This window comes from Pararge aegeria, chromosome 1 (assembly GCF_905163445.1).
Source record: "Pararge aegeria chromosome 1, ilParAegt1.1, whole genome shotgun sequence".
Taxonomy (NCBI): Eukaryota; Metazoa; Arthropoda; class Insecta; order Lepidoptera; family Nymphalidae; genus Pararge; species Pararge aegeria.
Window position 1 is genome coordinate 10,172,994 of NC_053180.1, and position 21,674 is coordinate 10,194,667.

Sequence of the window (21,674 nt, forward strand, 5' to 3'; positions counted from 1 at the left end):
AAGTGATAAAGGATAATGATAATGAAGGTACTCTTAAGTCTTATAGATAAGAAAAACGAAAGTGTAAGGCCTTCCAGACCATCGAGGTGCATATTAAAAACAAAGAAGTAAAGCATTCCATTTGTACTTGGATATCAACTACATAACGGTGAATAATGCATTCTTACGACGCAAAGCATCGTAATTCAGAGCATTCTGGAGATGCACTTCGGTAGCAGGATTAGTAGATCAAAAGTCTAAAATCCTAAGAGTGTTGTGTTTTGAAGCAACTCCGCAACTCACAAGGTTGCTTGTCTGTCGTTATTAACGATAAACAGGCAACCTTGCAACGATCACTTGACTTACTTCAAAGTACAAACCCAAGTCGTATGTTAGCGATATTGGCTTGTTGAAGTCAAATCGAGCACAATTTAATTCTTGGTTATGGCTTTTATCTGTGTTAACTGGGCACAACTTCGCCAATGTCAAGAATATTCATTTGATATCCATTATTATTGTTCAAGAGCCTATTTAAATTGAGGGCTCCTTTAACAATTATTTGCTCATATGGCATCATGTGTCACTGGCACAACTCGTTAATCGTGTTTACTACGGACACGTTAGTAACTAGATAGGGAGATTAAGTGTCAATGAATGTTTTGTCCAAGGCTGGAATGCTTAGTCGCACTAGTTTTCAGAAGAGGTATCTCTTACTGTTTGTCATTAGATCTATGAGGATCAATTCGGTTCCTACTAGTCAATTCTACTCTTATCATTCTATAGATACGTTATTCTTATAGCTCAATATAATAATGTTCCTCTTAACTTGGCTATAATCCAGAATCGATTAACATAATTTAATTTGATATTACCTACCTACCTACCTACCTACCTACCTTTTGTTAAGTTATCAAGTTAACAAAAATAATATTGTTGTTAACTTGGTAACTTTTCGTTTAGGGTGACAAAGTTTAATTTGCTGAACACTATATTTTATTAAACCCCTATTTTATTCCCTCTTAATTAATGCACTAAATTAAAACAAAATCACTTGTGCTTTATTTTATTAGTTAGTAATTGTTTCAAGCGTTCTGAATTAACATCATTGGGTTGGTAGGTAGGTACTTTAAAATGAGGAATAGAACCATCGACGACGATATTAGATATACTACCTAGGTACTAGAATATCATGTTGTGAAGGCATTGCACGCACATACCCAGGGCAGAGGTTCAACGACCCCAGAAGAAGACTACACCGGATACAAATGGGCCCCAAGTGGCATAAGCTAGCGAAATATCTCACTAATACTTCTATTTTCTATTAAAACATCTATGTCCTACTAATAAAAAATCTACTATCTACTTAAAATTATAAAGATTTTGTTTTAAACAATAATGTGCAAAAGCTTCAAGTGCCTAGGTAGTAAACACAGTGTGCAATTATCTCATGATGAAGTTAAATGTCAACATATTAGAGCGATTTATTAGGTACTAGCGTTTAATACTATATCAAACTAAAGGATCGTTTTTTTAAAAGACACATCTGGTAAGAACCATAAATGCAGAACTACAGATATTTTTATTCTGATCTGGGATAGGTATTTACATACATTTTTTACTGATTCTTCAATCGTTAATCTTTATGGTATTAGGTATATAAAGTTTAACGATTGAATAGGTAGGTACTTGACGTTACGAACCAATTAAATACTTGAGTACAGAAACAATAAGTTTACCTACTTACCTACCTACTAAAACTTAGAATTTTATCTTATTCTAGGACAATAGTAGAATTATGTCGAAGAACCAGTCAATGATTTTACCTTCATGATCCATTAATTAAAAGTATAGAAATAATAGGGCTTAAAACCGTGTCAGTGTAACAGCAGCGTACACTATATGGCCGTAAGTACCTAGGTACAGCAAAATAAATTTTATATTTTCGCGAATGACATCTTAACTTTTGAAGAACCCTACTTTTCATACATAAGCATGCAAAATATAAGCGTTACTCAATGTACAATATCAGCATACTGCTTAACCGAAGTAGAGTACCCACCTACCTACCTAATCAAACAAAAAAAATGAGAGAAAACGTTAAATCACACGAGAGGCAAAACGTCCTTACACTCCAGATGTTTTCTCTACGTCCTCGTCTAACACGTATCGATATCTCTGTCACACCTGAGCACGCCGGTATCACGCATGCGATGCATGTTTCACAACATTAAACAAGTCGAGCAACAGATCGCAAAACAAAAACCGATCACAAATATGAAGTTGCACTAAATCCGTGTAGTTTCCAAACAGGTCGCTCAACTCTTGGATATAAATGAATATGGGCTGCCAAATAAATGTTTGGATTTCAGAGTAGTTTCTTGGCATCTATAACTTCTTTGGTAAGCTTCACATACAAGGCAAGGTTGCAGATAATAATACACTTTAATCCCTTGAAATACGATGGAGTTCTTGACTGAAATAGTGGTATCTACCTATCAATAAAATTATTATTGTTAAAATCATTAGTCTACCAATTACTTCTAAATCAAACATAAAATAACAATCAAAACATCGATGAATAATTAAGTTTTATGAAGCTAAAAAATGGTTATAATGTATATTGCTACAAGGTATATTGATAATGCCGTAAAATCACTAATATTTTTACAGAAATACAATAGGTATGAGGTGAAGGTGAGCGTCTCTATTTATTCGAGAATGTCATCAAGTGAATTGAAGATATTATTCCTGTATGCAAATAAAGCAGAAAGGGATAACAATATATAATTCGAAATTTATTTCTGCTTGCATTTACTATTCAAAAGATATCCAAAAAAATTCAACCGCTCTTGAAGCGATTTGGAGCACTTATTCAGTGTCGTACAAATTAAACAAGAAGTAAAGATAAAGATCGTGTAAACTTGAAGTCTTTGCTTAATTGATCACCGGTTATGAGGCAAAAAACAACAATAGTATTGAACATATTGAAACTTTTATAAATAAAGCTCCAAAAGAAAAATAATTGGCAAAAGATGAACCGGCTTATGTTAACATTAAAAATCTTTTGTCAAACTGCTAAACATGAAAACAAATGAAAAGCATGAACTCTACACAGGCGATTGTTTTCGGAGAACATCCACTGTATAGTTAAAATCTGGTAAAAATATAACGACATAGAAGCACTACGTTGAATGGAGGTTTGATAACTCTACACAAAATAAGTTTATATAATATCATCTTGCTGTCGCTAAACAACTCCTGTAAAATGGCTCGTTTTAGACCCTTGTTTAACAATCAAAACACAAAAAGTTATTTTCGCTTTTCTGATAACAAAATTAGTCGTGAAGAAGAATTTGTCCTTCTATCCAATATAGCTACACAATTTTTTAACATAAGTAGGTACGGATGGATTCTAGTTATAAAATCCCAGTTCCTACATTTAATGCGGTCGGTAATAATTTGTACGCACGTACCTATATACACACAAAATGTTTACTTAAGTACATACATTTTGCCCGATACTTGTAAATTGTAAATGGACATAATATAACTTTACTGTTTACCTAATAGCTATGTACGTAGCTACAGTATATTTAATTAGCACAAACACGCCAGTTGAAATTTATTAGCCTACACCGAAGTGATTATTACAAAATCAGAACATCCAAACACCACTAATTCGATATATCTACCTAGCCACCTTTACATCGTCATTTTACAAATGTAAAATGTAAAGTGTAAACTTCACTGTCTTTCATAGTAGCAGAACTGAAAAATTGGTTGTTAAGTAAATTTTGTACTCAATACCTATTTATAATTCCATAGGCAGTTGATAACTGCACATCTTTACTTTTTCTGCATACCTAGTCCTCAGAGTGAAATTGAATTGGTATTAATTCAACCTACGCTACGGCTTGATCCAATATTTAGTTGATAGTTTTATGGTTTGTCGCGAAAAATTTGTACAATTTCAGTGTCACAAGACACTATAAAAGCAAAGCGATATTAACTTAAATACCATTTTGCAAAAACATCTTATAAACCTGCCTTAGGGAATTGCGTAGTAACTACATACCTACTAAGCGATATCTATAAATATTAATAATAGCTTTGAAAACAATGGTTCATAAACACTTATAAGTATTATTTTTCAACCTTCGTAACGGACTACAGCTAAAAACAATAATAAATTTAATAGGTATCTACTGTCTGTAACTTTTCATGATACTCTTGAGTTGGATTTCATAATCGTAGGATGCCTACCTATTCTAAGTCATCTAAACCTTTTTGAGTTATTGAGTACGGTAGTAGGTACATAGAGGTATGTAACATAAGCTAAGCACCTTGTTTCATATTAAAGGGTGCCTCATAAGGTCGGGCAATCTTTTTCCTAAATAGGATATATGTAAATACTGGCTGAGCATAGGTGTCGCGCAAGGTAGGCACTAAAAAAATTAGAAACTCTTAAAATTAGAGTCTCAATACTATGTGTGTAAGAGACACCTTAATACAAGAAGATATTAGTAGTACATGTATAAAACAATTACGTCAAAGTACTAAACCGTTTCTGGAATGTTAAGATAACTCCAGATCGTTCCACCAAAAAGAATCTTATGGAGATTTCTGCCCGTAACATAAAATGGAGGAGATTAAGACATAATATACTAGGCTACGTATAGAAAATTGACAGTTTTATGTATAGGTAGGCTAAGGTATTTACTAAGTAATAAAATCTATAGTGTTATGTATCATGCAAAACGTTAATAAAAGGTACAGTCTTAAGACAGTCCTCCAACGAGGCCGGTAACTTAGCAGTGTTTTAAATGCGCCGGCGCCGATATGCGTATTACGCGTCGCATACAAATGGATATATAAAATACAAGTCTTTATATAGAGATCTTCATTATGCATCTTTAGTTTATTTTGCTAAAGAAGTAACCTTTCGAACTCAACTTAATAACTCAAACCAGGTAAATCTTGCAAAGATAATTCCATTAAAAACATACTCTTACGTTATAACAATCCTATCGTGATACTTTCTCTTATACCAACAATAAAGGGTCACCCTCGAGCAGAGACAGTTAAAAGCTCATTAATTACCATTCTGGTTGATGAAAGGAATTAACGCACTAAAAGAAGATTATATTGATTGAAGTATAAAAGAAAACTAGAAATTTACGGCTAACAAAATAACCAACCAACCAACATGTTTTCAATACGCCATGTGCTTCATCTACGAGACATTTTAAGATTTTGTATAATCTGTAATTAATTGGTATCTAATAAAATATTAAAATTAATGTTATACCTACTTTGTCCTTGAAATTGTTAACTGAGTAGATATTCAAATTGCGCACAAATTGTGTATTCGAGCGCGTAGGTAGGTAGTTTGTTTCCACCATTTTGTCCATGCATTCTTGCTTATGTTTAACTCAAACAGTATTTTCAATTTACTTATTACCGATTAATCTTTTATTCAATGATTATTTTACTTATGCAGCATTATATTCATTTAGGTCAAATTTAGTTAAGGACGCCTTTGTTTAACTTATTCGAGAACTCGTATAATTTCTTGCATATTATATATATATATGTAGTTATATGGAGATGAAATCAATCTATTGTCAACAAGCCAGTTGTTATAAATTATTAAATTTTCTATTATCGTAGTAAAAGATAACGAGTATCAACTTTCGCTATAGCAACACAATATGTTTACCAATTATAAACTACAGATGATAACAATTGCAAATGTTTTCAATTATAAATAAAAATATCAAGTAGATACACCTAATTAAACAAATTTAACTTTAAAGATAATGAACATTTTGGAATTACTTGGAGTTAAATATACGGATATTTTTTTCGTAATTGATACATTTTCTGATATATGACTATTTATTCCCCCATCATATCAATTTTACCAAAAAATAAAATTCTAATACCGGAAGCCTCTTGGTTTGTCGATAGTCTTCCAATTCGAGCATATGGATAGAGTAGAATAAATCAAATCAGAAAATTACATCTTAATTACCTTTAAAACTGTTTTGCAACGTAAAACAATGTCGCATCAACATCTATAATGAAAGTTAAGAATTTTTAATAACGTTGTAACTCGTGTAACATGTAGATAATTAAAATGTTTAGTGTTGACTTGTGAACTTTATAAGACGAAGAACTTTGTACGGCTTATACATAGGTAATCTAGTTTTTTAAATGAACATGACAGCATAAATCAAACATGGAACAATGGTGGCTTCAGTGAGCCTCGAACTTGAATAAGAAGGCAAATAAGCAAGTGGATACTTAAATTAAATTTACCAGTTACCAGGTACCATTAATCATCGCATGGAGTTTATTTAATTTGTATAAATGAAGTTAATTTACTGAAACGTAAACATAAATAATTCTAATGCATCAAATATTTACTTGTAGATAATTAGCGTAAATGCATAATTTATATGCATTATTTACCTACTTGTTAAAAAATATACGTAAATACGCTTTTTATTTTTTAAAGAAGAGTGGTGTTTTGAGTTATGCAGCATTATATTAGATTTAAAGTTATTTTTGCAAAAATTAATGATTGCACTAGGCTATCTCCACTTCGAATTACATAGAAACTGGGGTATTACGTATATTATAGAATTGTCAGATAATAAAAAATAACAAAATGTTACATACATTTTGTTTATTTACATTTTGTTAATCATTCAAAGACAGAGATGTGATATATTCTTATGATTTAGTAGTTACTTACATGCAATTTCTTTTTTTTGGCAATTTATACTTTTACTATAATAAATAAAAACTTTTATTTATTATAGGCTTGCCTTATTTACAGTACAATATATAAGTATTGTCACTTTCTTCCATCTTACGTTTGGTTGATATAATTGGAATATCTAAATAATTTACTGCAAAGTCATTTGATGGATAATCCTCAAGACCCTGTGATGTTTTTAATCCGGATAATTTAATGAAGTTTTGTATAAGTACGCTGTAAAACAACATATTATAGAAAATATCACTTCGTACATCAGGTTTAACTGGAATACATATTTCTTATTCATACTTGCTGTAAATTATTAAATTATTTTAATATTTTAAAACATTTTATGCATTCTGTGTTGATGTAAATGATTTATGCTAATATATTAAAAGCAGTTTGTTTTTATACTAACAGGCTATGCTGTGACGAGAATACCTAGGCAAGGTTTGCTTAATGAGAATGCGGTATTACGTAAAATATGATGGTACCTATAAGCACTTAGATACAAAGAGCCGTACCTAGCTACATATTTATGCTATCCTTACGTACAGGTTTATACTGTATTTCGTTTATAGAACACTACAGTTTTAAAACTTATTATATTCATTAGGAAATTTTCCATACTTTCAAATCTCTAATTTAAATTTTTCCTAATAATGTTGCGTTTGCATCATTAGCGAAATGAGTCTTCGTGAAATGAGAACTATAAAAGGACAGTAAGTCATTGACTTTTCCCTGAAACTTGGAAACTATCCAAGGCACGCAGTACCATGTGATTGGAGTGAGGGCTTTCCCTCTAAGTCGGTATTTGAGCTATGATAATTTTTTTAAATGTTACTAAGAACGATTTAAATGTCTTCATATATCTTAATTTATCTTATAGATAAAGGGATATATACCTACCTACTCTTCTTAGATAAAGTGATTCATAGGATAATTGAAATAAGACGGTAATACCATTACCTGTACATCTTTGTGTTGAGAAAGATTCTGATGATTAAACAACATGAGGAAAATCATCATGACCCTGTTGATTTCTAGATTTATTATATTTTATTATTATATAGGTAGGTTAATGTTTGATAAGTTAGGGCTAATAACTCTAGATAAATTATTTCTTCTTAAAAACGAAGGTTTAACGTATGGTATAAAAGAAGGGGTCCAGCGGTTGCATGTATCTAATCTTGCGATGCAGATAAACGTAAGCACTTTGCCAACATAATTTTACTACTTCATATCCAGTGAATAAAAATGTATAGCACATCAAACAGCTAATAAATCATATTTACGTAAATCACATTCGTTACGAAACGTTCAGTATAAATCAAGGATTTTTTAAATTACACAATATTATGTAAAGTAAAATGCATCCTCCGTGAACGAAATGATGTCGTTGTACAAAGGTGAAATCTATTAACAAGTGGTTTAAAAGTGATCTTGTCAAGACTGCCCAAAACGGGTTTTATGCTTTACAGTAAGAACAAAGTATCCCATCGCGTATCGCAGACTGTAGAAAAATGAAGTGAAAGAGGAATAAAGTTTAAGTTGCTGATATTTAACGTATCTCTATCATCTTCATTTAAAAAGACTTGTAAGTCGTAAGTTAAGTTATGTCAATATCATTGATAATGCCTATTAGGTAAAGCAAAGCAATATAATTGCTTAAACAGTCTGACGTGATAAAAACGTGCGCGTCGCCTACAGTTTTCTTCAATATTTCAATCCATTATCGCCAAGCGTAAGGTTAAAAGTGGGGAGAGCATACGTGACCGGTGTAACGTTCGTGTCGAACTTACTGCACAGGCTCGGGCATTTGTGATGCCTTACCAATATGTTGGTTACAACCCCTAGAAGCTATGGTTTAGATTTCTGAATATTTATACAAACGGGAATTTAAGACTTATTATTTAAGTATATTCTTCTTCTTCGTCGTGATCTTAGGGCTTAGGGCCATGACCATCTATACCAGCTTTATAAGGATTATTAAGGCTCACTCAGCGGTACGACCTTGACTCTTGAGCCTTTCTGAGAGCCTTGGATATTCGCGTGGATGCATTTACAAATGCTGTCGATCCAAAGGGTCGGTACACTTCCTCTGCTTCTCTTACCCTCGCGGCACGTAATAATAAGACGTTCTAAACAATCAGACCTTTTTCTTTCCGCGTGGCGAAAAAGTGAGAGCTTGAGCTGTCTTTGAGCACATAGACTCAAGAGACGGGTCTGGAGCTCCTCCAAGATAGACACGTTTGTGCAATGCGCAGTCCATGGGACGCCTAACATTTTGAGCCAGCACCACATTACGAACGCTATAACTCAGGAGAGAATAAGAAAAAAAATCTGTGATCGCATAAGTTTCACTTTTGACTTACGTTAGATGAAAATAATGTGAGAAGTAAAATAGTTCTTACAATAATGTTATTGCATGTATGAATAAGACGAACATAACTGTGATTGGTTGTACATGCGGGAAACCGGCGGTTCAAATGACTGCAGATTCCTTAATAGGAATTATGAAGATTATCATTAGCACGAGTTGCTGCTTAATAGCTGATATTTTATTCAATGGAAGTATTTGAGACAGTGAACGCTGATTTTATTTGAGAAATTAATTTGAAAACTTCTTAGAAACAAAAGAGCATGATTTTTTTCCTAAAATACACAATGCTATTTGGTCAAACAATTACTTGTGACCTTTTTCTTGATTTATAGAGTTTTATCACGTTACCTGGAAAGTGTTCTCAACGTATGGAAGAATCTTTAATGAAACTACAACTTGAAAGCTGCAAAAACATCACTCTTAAACGAGTCTAACAGGATTCGCAGTTTTCGTACCTCTTATAGCATACATACCCGTATATGTCTTCTGATCATGTAACAGTTCTAAATGAGAAGACCTTGGTTACACTTCTAATACACATTTAGATCTTTTTATGGTTTTAACTTTTAAATATAAGTTCATCTTTACTTCTTAGGATTTTACTTCGTATTCTTGCTATTCTCTCTGAGGCTACTAAATCTATTTTTTTAAGCTTCTGACTTTGTGTAATAATATGATTCGTAAAATACAATTCGCATTGTTGGTTGCACTGCTTAGTTCGACTAGTGCTTACAGTACGACTTATAAAGTAACATCTAATTGTTACTTTTTAGGCGGCTGTAGATGTTTTAAGGAAATCAATTTTGGTATAGAGGCTCCAGCTCGATAGTTTCCTGCAAAGAGTCTTTACGCCAAACTGGATTAATTTATGAAATATAGACTATGCTCTCAATATAATAATTATTGTGGAAAGGAATAAATATAAACACAATAGGGAGGTAAGACAATGGAGTCCTTCGGCAGCCATTTTGATTTACGACACCGCTCATAGAAAGTGGAAAAGTATGCAGCTAAAAATAAAAGAGACTATAGATAGCTACAATATGAACTTATATGTTAAAGTGCATTGCGTTTCACGCAACAGCTGAACAATGTCTGTGTAGAGGTTTTTACAGTTATAGCAGTCCTGCAATTTCTATGTAAAGTGCAACGTCGGGCACTATTAACTGTGCCTATTCAAAAAGTATGAATAGGTTGGTTGTAGAAAAGTTTTCATCTTAGAAGCTGTCGCCATTTTCTTTCAAGTACCTACTACTTACTCATACGATATGTTATGTGTATGTTAATATTATGTGTTTGTGAGGGTATTCTCCTTTTGATTTGAAGCATGAAGAAAAAAAACGTCTCTTTTAGATTCACATATTATTTGTATCATTATTGCCAGAGTAATGTACTTCTGTCCGTACGTGTTATGTATTATATCTCCCACTTGAACAAAATAATGATTGTAGTGATTCTTTTTCATTTCGATCTAATATATCTTATTAACAAATTACTTTATTTACAAATTACTTACGTGGAATTTAATAAAATTGATGGGTCATTTCTCTCTACTTTTCTCGTCTTTTGTAAACTACATGGTACTTGTTTATGATAACGATTTAATCTGGCAAATCTATAAATTTGTATCGTTGATAAATTTACACTAACGCGTTCGACGACCCTTCCGTTAAAAAAAATGGATACAATTCGACATTGAAGCTATGTATTCAACCTTCAAATAAAGGCTGATCATCAGCGCACTACCACTGATAAGTACTTAATTGAATAGACTTTTAACAATATCCTGTTCAAGGGTCAGTAGTTATCAAATTTTAGGTTGATACATGTGTTATCTTTTTAATACCCAGTTTACATGTTAAGATAACGGATAAATTGCCAACATTCATTTTGTTAGCAACAAGTTAACAACAACAGATAATACTGAAAGATATACACCCAATAGTTTCAAAACTAAAATTTTGAAAAATTTTAGACATAAATTTATCAGATCATCAAATCAAGGCTTGTTTCAGGTTTAGATATTTATTAGGCGTTTCAACTTTATGCAAAGGAATTTCCTTAATATTGCAGGGCTAATGTCTTGTTATAATCGATTATACTAAAGACTGGAGTGGCTTTTTTTTATCGACTCATTATTACCAACCAATTTCAGTGACGTAAGTTCCGGTTCAGGGATCAATAAATAATCGTTATCATATTTTATACGTGATATCGCTCGAATAGGCTTAATTCGTATTTTATACGTTAAGATAAAAGGCATTCAGTAAAAATTATTGATAAACCTCTGCATACATAAAAATTACTTTAAAAGCTCACAGCGCGGCGCTTCCGTTTGTACAGCGTATGTTATAATCAGATTATTTTTAAGATTGGTTTTAATTTCTTTAGTATACAATTTACTTTACTAAGCTAAACAGGTAAAAGTATATCTTTAGAAAAATCTGTCGAAGGAATATCACTTCTTACTTCAGTACTAGGTCAATTATGCCAGAGATTTGACTACAAGAGGCTGAAGACTTGACTATTAGCTATCTATTGATCGGATTTGTTGAACCCTGGACGACGCTAAACTGAGTGAATTGAAACACCGTGAGACTTAAAAGTAATGTTTATGACAAGAGTTTTTACCGCATATATTTTTTCAAGATTGAAACTGTAACTTAAAAAAATCATTACCGGCCCACTATTATATTCAGGACATGAGACGAAACTAGTATGCTAGCCTCTCCAAGTTCCCTGATAAAACTACTCATCTACGTTACAACGGAACCAGTGTTAACTGTTGATCTCTCAGGTATTCATGTCTCATATCACGACGTAATCCAGATGGCTTAGTGATAGCAAAACAAGGTACAGTAAGCGCGATCTTAGCTGATAACATTGCTATCACTTTTATTTAAACATTCACAAATTGTTTTGTTCCTTCCTATGACCGCTATGCCCTTTTATCAGTGGCTCGGTGACCCGACGACATCAGTTACCACGCTGCAATGTTTCATAAATAACAACTTTATCGCTATGTACCATGAGATTGTTGCGAATGGTAATTTTTGTAAACATCTAGAAAAGTTTTTGCAGTATTTACGAAAAAGATCGTTTGTTTTAAGGTTCTAACTAAAAACTATCTCAAACTATCCCGAGACTAGAGATTGTAGCTGTCAAAGATAAAAACATCATAATAGGTCCTTTTTTAGTTTTTTCCCAAGGGTTCACATCATGTCGTAATAAATCTTTACATAACGAGCTTTTTTTAATAATAAAGTAGGTGAGTATGTTAGATGAGTTGAAAACGCTAACTAAATATAGGAAATTATCACGCAACTAATACATGAAGTGTGAAATTTGACTTTTAAGAGGATAAATGAAGGGCGCACCAAATTACAAACGGACGACGGACATTGCCACGATTAAAATAAATTATATCAGCTTGTTAATATTAGTTTCTTTACGAACTGTCCAATGTATCCCTGAATGCAACATTCTGTTTACTTTATCGACATATTGTTTTCCTTGGGTTCAATGTTAACGATTTAAATATCTGTAAGTTTATCTTAAATTTCATTTAAGTGTATTGATGTATGAACATCCGGTGCCTGCTGCAACAAATACTTTTATAAACATAAATATCATGAACTTTGCGGCAGAATATTTATATAAAACGCTGGTTTTCAGAAAGAATTTGACGACTGGGTTCAAATTGGCAGGAATTGAAAACAGATATGTGCGTCTATTTTGATAAAAAAATACTTAATTTCAACAGATAACTAAATATTTTGCTGACTAATTGCAACATATTTTTTCATTCAGATGGAATTAGAAAATAAAATGCTTTCGGGAGTTTACAACTTATTCATCTACACTAAAAAACGCGTTGGGATGATATTGATCAGTCCGAGGTTCAAGATTGCTAAGTAAGCCAAGGCTCTGCGTCGGCTGCTGTAAGTCACGTAGAAGCTAACCGTAAGAAACTAGATTCTTATAAATAGACAAGTAGGTAGTAAATCATCGCTGCATTTATTGCGGATTTTAATAGACACATTTTTTGGTTAATTATAAAATTTAATTGGCCTTTATTAAATATAGGGACATAATGTGGATTTTAGATTTATTTTATATCAGTTTAAAAGTCGCTAAATTGACATCTTATTATTGAAATGTTGATGATAAAATATGTTACGATAATAATGTGTAAGCACTTTACAATATGAAACTACAGATCAATATAAAAATGGAGAAGTGACAATTACTGCATGACATACTTGGAGAGTTATAAATCTCGATTGTCGTAAAGTTTAATTCATACATTGGGTCAATCGAGAATTGTACCCGGGCCTTTTGCTAAAATATATACCTAATGCATACAAACTTCCAAGCCAGAGGTCTTGCCATACACAACACATTGATTAATAGCCTTGCCTTTTACGTTTCCGGCTTTCGAAAGTGTTCTTTTACAAATGTCAAAAGTGAAAGTCTCAGGATTTATTCTGAAACAATTGTTTTTCATTTTGCTAGACCATAGAAATTTTCATGGCTAAGCTCACATTTATAATAACAATGAACTCAAATTCACAAAGGCACAACCTTAATTATTATCCAACCGAAATTAAAAATTTGCATTGACAGTGGACCGTGGACAAACCGGGCTTTGCGTTGGAAAAAGATTTCATTAAATTAGAACCTTCATCGAAACAGTTGCCGTAGATTATTATGACCATATTGTCAATTATGGAGATTTTAATAAAGATAAAAATAACCTCTGAGTTTTTTTCATAAATAAATTTAGGAAATTAGCATATCAATCTAATTTCACAATCTTGGCTTCTGTGTTTTCTGTTAGCCTAGGTTACGGTTATTCAGGTACATAATTTTATTTGTATGCACTGTACAAGTAGCTGGATGCCAAATCTTGCTAACAACAAGTTTGCTAGAGGTGTTTATATATGTATAAGGGAATACAAAAATATACTTTAATTCATTACGCGTTGATTATTTTCGTAATTAAAGTTATCATCACGAAAGAGTGATTAATCTTCAAAAGGAAACGGATCAATCGGCATTAGCCTATAACATCAAATATTACACTACCTAACTCTTATTTTAATTAATTAGTATTGTTAAAAATTAAATGGTAAATTTCTTTTGGACTTCTAATAATATGATTCTAAACTTACCTAGGTGTTTATTTTTAAAATTATTTTAATTTTAAAATAAAAAGATGTTATTCAAAGTAAGTACTTTTTTTGCCTCATGAAAAATTATAGTGGAGGTACCCATTTAAAATTTACATATTCTAATGTACCTGGTCAATTATTCATCTGAATTATCTTTTCAACACAAAAAAAAAATCTAGTAGCCAACTTGTTTTTCAAATTGAATCATATATGCAGGGTATTTTCAAAAACGATAAGTATATTCCCGTTTTTTATGCCAACTTAACAATTTCAAAATAAACGCAAAGTCATCCTAGAAAATGTGATCATGCAAGGTGACGTCATGGTACAAAGTCCGTGGTTCTAATTGGACAGCTCGGACAAACCGTTTGGGCAATCATCGAGGCTATGCAAACAAAACAAAAATATCGATAAAATACACATCTTCAGTAACTCAGTGTAAATGATACAAAGTCCAAGCGCACAGAAAATACAGAGGATGTTATTTTCAATGTCTTAAACACATCCAACATTTAACATAACATCTTTTATCAAAATCCGCAAAATGGCAGTAGATCTCTAATTTGAAAAAACTAATACTGTGTTCGGTAGGTACTTCTTCGTACTATCGATTGATTATGGTTCTTGGAGGGATTTCCACTCGCCGCTGTAACGCTTTCGATGCGACTCGCTTGATGTAATTTATCCACATTCTACATATTAAAAATTACTTCCCGGCTCGTTATCTGATTTGGGGGTTTTTCAGAGATCTCTTACAACCAGTCCAGTATCTATGATAAGTCTTGTAACAAAGTTTTATGCTGACGTTAGTTATTGGGCAATAGATTTGTTGCAACGGATTATGGCCTTAAAGCACAAAATTGAGGTTGCTTATGTAGCAGATAATGATAAATAAGTACCTATATATAATGAAGCGCTGCAATAGGTTTTACAAAATGCAGTTTAATATCTACGTTGCATATGAGCAATAGGTTTATTACAATTTTGGTAACTATAGCATAAAATCGAGGTTGTTTATGTAGCACAAATCAATAATCATACAACGTAGTTATTAATTTAAATTTTTGATGTTGTCTTAGCATGTCCACGATATTGAGAGCCTAGGAATAGTTTGTTTCGTCGAATCTACCTTCCCCTCGATATCGTCTAGCCCTGCAGGGCAAGCACAGGCAGGAACCAAAAATAATATCCCCTGACCATTGAATTAAGAACGAACGTGCGAACGACTCACTCTTCCATTTTCCGATTTTATTGTGAACGCTTAGAACATTAGAGGTTAAATAATTACTTTCAACTGCTAAATGGTATGAAGTGACTAACCGTTTGTTCGAGAATTTTAAAGTGGAGTGGTTTTTGTTGCTTCAATATTAGTCGTGTACAAGCTTTCTGTATGTTCTTAATTCTGTGCCCCTGACAAGGAATAGGAGAACTTTACCCCGTTTTTTATTACACATATATTATTTGGATATTATTTCCACTTGTTCGCCGGTGCCCTGAGAGTTGATAAAGCTGTGGGAGAAGATAAATGTTTATCCTTTCCCCGGGGAGATAATTGTCTCCTGCCCATGATAGCCGTGCTGGGGCTCTTAGCATGGGGATCTTTGGCGCTCGCCCCATCTCCCAAGTAACCCTGTTGCAAACCATAAGGTGGTTATCAGCTACAGTCCTTCCGAAAATTGAAATGTTTTTCCTTACTATACGTAATACCTTATTTATGCCCGTGAAAAAAATGCCTGCAGCATGAAAATAATTTTTACGTTTGGCTTTTTTAAAAAATAACAAAATCTGAGTAAAAATAAAATAACATTTTATTTCATTCATTTTAGTACCTCAAAATTGCACTCGTGTTTTTTTATTTCGCAATAATCAATGACGTCATAGACGATGTCCAAAGGTTAAATACAATAATTCATTTTAATTATCATTTTAAGCTTTGAAGTGTTTCATAAAGTAGATAGGTAATTCGATTGATCGGTACGAAATCCGATAATATTAATTAGGTGTGTTACGTACAAGTATGAGGACTTATGACTGATATCATGAAAATCATCAGGTACTTTATATTAAAAATGCGAAAGTGTATTTGTTTGTTTGTTCTTCCTTTACCTCCTAACTAAGCAACAAATCTACTTTATTTTTGGGATAGAGCTGGATGAAAGCACGGGGAGTTTGTACCTTTATTTCAGGCAACCAAACGGTTCCCACGGGATTTACAAACGTATTGCGATAAAAATGCGTTTTAATTTAATCGAACTACAGTTTAAACACGAAGAAGGTCTGTTAAATACGATCATTTAACCTGCAATCGACACCATTTAGGTTTATTTAAATTAAACCAACCCTACGTCTTTTCCTTCATTGAACCTGTATGTCAATGTACCCACTACCAAATCGTATGGAAGATTAGTCCGGACAAACAGACACAAAAAGTTTATCTATATCTTTCATAGGTATAATAACAAAATACTATTATTGCGAAATCCCGAACAGTCATTTATTTGTATTGATATAGATTTTATCGCACTTTGGCCAAACAAAACTAAATTGAGTCTTAAGTATTAATTTGTCCCAACTCTCGCACTTGACTGGTGACCTCAGGTCTAAATTATTGAGTTAAACATAGGTACCAACCTACGTCGTCCGTTGGACTTTGGACCCGATACTCTGTAAGGTTACGTTAGATTGTACTTGCACCAGGTGATGCAATTTTAACAAAACCGTAGCTACTTTTGTAAGTGTTAAATATATTAGTGCCATACAGACACTTAACCTACGGCTTTGTTATTAAGTACTCTATATAAGGACTAAGTGCTGCTGATTGTCGGGATTTATTAGGTACCTCTGAGAGGACTTGCACTTTTCCTCAAAAGCGGTCTAACTTGATTGTGTACCAGGTGATGCAATTTTATCAAAACCGTAGCTAGTTTTGAGATAAATATAATTTTATGTTCCTATCGTTTATTCTATGGCTACCGCGGTACTCAGCTTTGTTAGCTATTATCCATGTACCTATGAAGTAAAGCTTACGTGTCCAGTAATTGTCTACTACGATCCGGCACTGTGCCGCAAAATCGGTTTAACGATTCAGTCAGTTTGTACACGGAAGGGTTGAAATTGGTTTATTTGCAGGCATGCCATCCAGAAAGCCTGGTGAGGGAATTCTGGTGCAGTTTTATTAAAATAGACCAATTATTATATTAAAGATAGCTGTAAAGTTAGGCCCGGCCGTGAAAACGCAGTGTTTTTGCCCAAACAAATTCTCAACGAAGAAAGCCGTTCCGATCCGTCATTGTTCGAAATTTAAAAACCCGAACACCGCCGTCGTCGTCGTCGCGGCCGATCTGGGATCACGCTACGCGCACGTGTTTATAGAGAGCCAGTCACAGCTGCTCCGTTCGGTTGGACTTTGTACCCGTTACGATCACCGGCCGCGGTAACTAACGCCTTGATTCCACTCAAAAGATTATTCATTCAACGTGCTTTGTTGCTTATTGTATGGGCTATTTTTGTATTTTAAATTTTGACCTATTTTATACGTACGTCCCTACATTATTGATTTTATCATAAGAAAGAAGTACCTTACTAAGTAACTAAGTATATATTCTAAAGATTGTATGGAAATTGAAATTTGCCTGTCGTCCTTGTTAAGATTTTTTTAGAAACCTATCGACTGTTTAGCTAATATCATTATATTAGCTAAACAGTCGATATTTACTATATTACCATTTATCTACTATATTACTATTTACATTTATCTACTATATTACCATTGGTAATACAGTAGATTTACATAGGTAATTGCTAATAAACATAGGATTTGACCGTGATTTTTCGATAGATTAAAATTCCTACCGTAAACTACCACCCGTGTCTGAAAACATTATCACAGCATAGATTGCTACATTCTACATATAAACATTATTATGGAATCTCACAGTGCATCCAAAAGAACATTGTAGGTACCTACCTACCCAGGTAATTCCAATCAAAACATTTAGATGTGACGCAATATCGCATGAAACTTGTTGTTATGATCCTGAGGATAGCATTTATGCACTATGAGACGTAATGAATATTTAGTAACATGGAAAAACTGTTGTGATTGGTGGAAAATAGGCCTTTAGCACGTACCTAAACCGTGCATTTAGATGCATCAAGGCTTTTCTTGTTGGAGATTGCATTGACGAACCTGTCCTGAAATACGTACTACGGAAGTCTGCATTATTTCAGGTTAGGGGACTTGCCAGCTGTGTATCGACCGTGATATGAATTATGGACTAGAAAAGCCCCAACGAAGTATTCGTGTAGTGATAGGTACCCCGATGCATTGGGTTTTGGAAAATATAATAATGGTAATGTCAGTGAATAGACAGGAATTATACGTAATTCTTTAGTTTAGTAGGTAGACAAGAAGGTATTTCACATCCGCATAGGTAGACCTGCGTTTCAAATATAGATTCATACAGACTGCATAACATTTGTTTTGCATTTATATTGGAAAATAGTGTCCTACTGAGCTAATTATACTTTCTATGACATAAAATAAGTTTCCTTAAGTCGTAGTAGGTTTACCCTTAGTCCTGCAAATTTGAAATATTTTTCACTTCTTTCTAAATTCGAATTTTATTTGAATTGGGCAGGGGCCAGATATTTAAAAATTTTGGTGCCAATCACTTACTTGCATGTCGTAGTCTGTAATCTGTATGCCAGGTGAGGAAACATTAAATAAGGTTTCTTTGATAATATTATTTACCTATCCACATTCCACCACCTATCCATGATAAAAGTAGTACGGATATTTATAAAACTCAAAACAATTAATAAGGCTTACGTCTTGAACATAATGCATTATTTAGAGTTAATTAAATAGATGTAACATGAAGAAAATTATCGTAATTTCTTTATCGAAGGTAAAACCTACAGAGTCCAAAGTCCGCAAGGTAAACTCAACATAACAAATACGTTTTAAATTGCACTGTTTTGGGTTGTAGGTTACCTTTGATATTGAAAATATAAATGATTAGAGGGTTTATATTTAACAACAAACTTCATTTCTAAACGTAAATAAAATTGATGTGAAATTCTAACTTGTAAACAAAGACCATGTGTTTTGTCTTATCATTATCATTTACAAGATACATACACTAACTAACTTAACTACCGTCTCCTAATAGTAATTATATTTTTTTTTAATTGACTTACTTTTTCTAAGCACTGCTGTCCAATAGAATTTGGATCCACCTTGACTTCCAATATCACTGAATTTGGCTGGCTAACTAACCACATTTTGAATTATTGTTGGCGGAGAAATTAGGAAAAGAAAAAATTTAGGTCGAATCCACACCGTTTCAAATATAAAACAAACACTTATGTTTACTTATTATCTCACTCGCGTAAAGAATTTATTTAAAAAAGTCTTTCGTAATTCGCTCTGTGAAATGTTTATCGCGTATTCTTTGTGGAAGTAAAACTGTGAATACTTCCATACGACGGCCATACTACGTTAAGTTTGCCACCGAAATGATAAAGAAACAGTGACGTGCGCTGCTAGCGATTGCCAGATACAGGTTCAAAAACCTCTTCCGCTTTATTGAAATATTTAAATGCCAATAAACCATTGCGGTCCAAGTTTCCACATTTGCTAACAACTAATATGAAAATCATCAATGTACAAATTTATTGCGTTATGATCATTACCACTTTTGAGATTGTGAAAGGGAGCTACTATTAGCGTTTTCATTCAGTTCTCTTATAAAAGAAAGGGACAGACAAAACTATGACGTTATTCAATATGTCATAAAAATAAAATCCAGCTAAGTGTGAGTTGGACTTACACATGAATGGTTCCATACCAAGATGCAATGAAATACTAAATAGTGAATATGAACAAGGTCGAGCCAAAATTAACATGTTTTATTGTATCGGGGAACGTTAGTTTCATATTTTTATTATAAGAGCGGCAATATAAATACCATTCTGTCAAAATTAAAATCCTGCCTATTACAGTTCTATTCAGCTGTCGATTATGCTCTTAAACTGCTTTTCAAGATTTAGAAGAAGAAGACGAAGCACTTATTGCACGTAAACATACATATAGGAAAAGAAACATTAATGAAACAGTAAACAATGTAGACATGCAAAGGCGACCTTACTGCTGCAAGCAATATCTTAAGGCAACCTTTGTAGAAAGGACTTAAAGCAAGAAAACGGGATAGTGCCAAGAGTGTTGTAATATATACATAAATACCAAAATGTATAGATACTAATACATAGATAATTTAAATAAATATACGTAATATATATAAATACATAATATATATAAATATATATATAAAAGTACATTTTAATACATAATTCACAGACAGTAATAAAGCAACAACTTCAACTACCACCACCCAAAGAGAGGTAGTAGTCCTTCAGACGACTCTTAAAAATAGGAAGGGAATTACTTCCACGGATTTCAGCAGCCAGATTGTTCCAGAGCATAATTGCCTTAAAGGTGTAAGAATTACCCAAGAACTTCGTTTTACAAAATGGGAGTACCAGACGGTTACCGAGGCGGGATCGAAGGTTGGAATGAGAAGTAGAGTCAGAAATAAAGCGAAAATGAAAGAGGGAGATAGTTGACCATTAAGAATAGAATAAAAGAAGGACAGTAGATGAAGTTCACGACGTAAACGGATAGGCAACCACTTTAGCCTAGCTCGGTACTCCGAGATGTGCTCAAATTTAAGCAGTCCAAACACAAACCGGATGCAATAAATTTTAAAGGCGCTCGAGCTTATTAAGAAGTTCTTCGGTAAGGTCAGGATAGCACGAGTCTGCATAATCCAGTATAGGAAGAAGAAGAGATTGCGCAAGGGAAATTTTAGTTTTGTTAGGAAGGAAATTTGTCCAACGATTTAAGTACCCAATCGAAGCAAACATTTTTCGATTCACGGCTCACCTCAGCTACCTGTGGGGACCACGACAGTGTCCCCCACGACAGTGTATTGTCTATGACGAGGCCAAGGTGTTTTATAGAAACACTCTGAACCAAATCGGTGCAGTTACACTGGACAGAAGGCAAAGTACAGAAATTTACCATAGCTAACTGTTGACGGCTGCCTATAATGATAACCTGAGGCTTATTAGGATTTACGCAAATTCCATATGAATTGCTCCAAGTGTAGATACTGCGCAAGTCATTATTTAACTTAAAGATTTAGTTCATTAAAGTATAATAAAGTTATAACTGACTTGCAGCTCTATATTCTAGTACGCTTGATCCTAAGGCATAATAATATTTTTCAGAGAAATTTATTTAGTTTCTCTTATTACTTTTTCTTTGTTTCTAGTTTTGTAGTGCTTTTGTTGTTTTGTTTATTCTAAA

The 21,674-nt window shown here is 33.2% G+C and overlaps 1 protein-coding gene across 1 annotated transcript in view; it reads right to left on the reverse strand.

Moving 5' to 3' along the window:
* Positions 1-19,844, reverse strand: part of LOC120624255 (E3 ubiquitin-protein ligase MYLIP) — a 30,928-nt gene extending 11,084 nt beyond the window's left edge. The window contains exon 1 of the mRNA XM_039890705.1: positions 19,505-19,844. Coding sequence (XP_039746639.1) covers positions 19,505-19,588 — 84 coding nt within the window. The 5' untranslated portion in view covers positions 19,589-19,844. The remainder of the gene's footprint in view (positions 1-19,504) is intronic.
* Between the last annotated feature and the right edge of the window lie 1,830 nt (positions 19,845-21,674).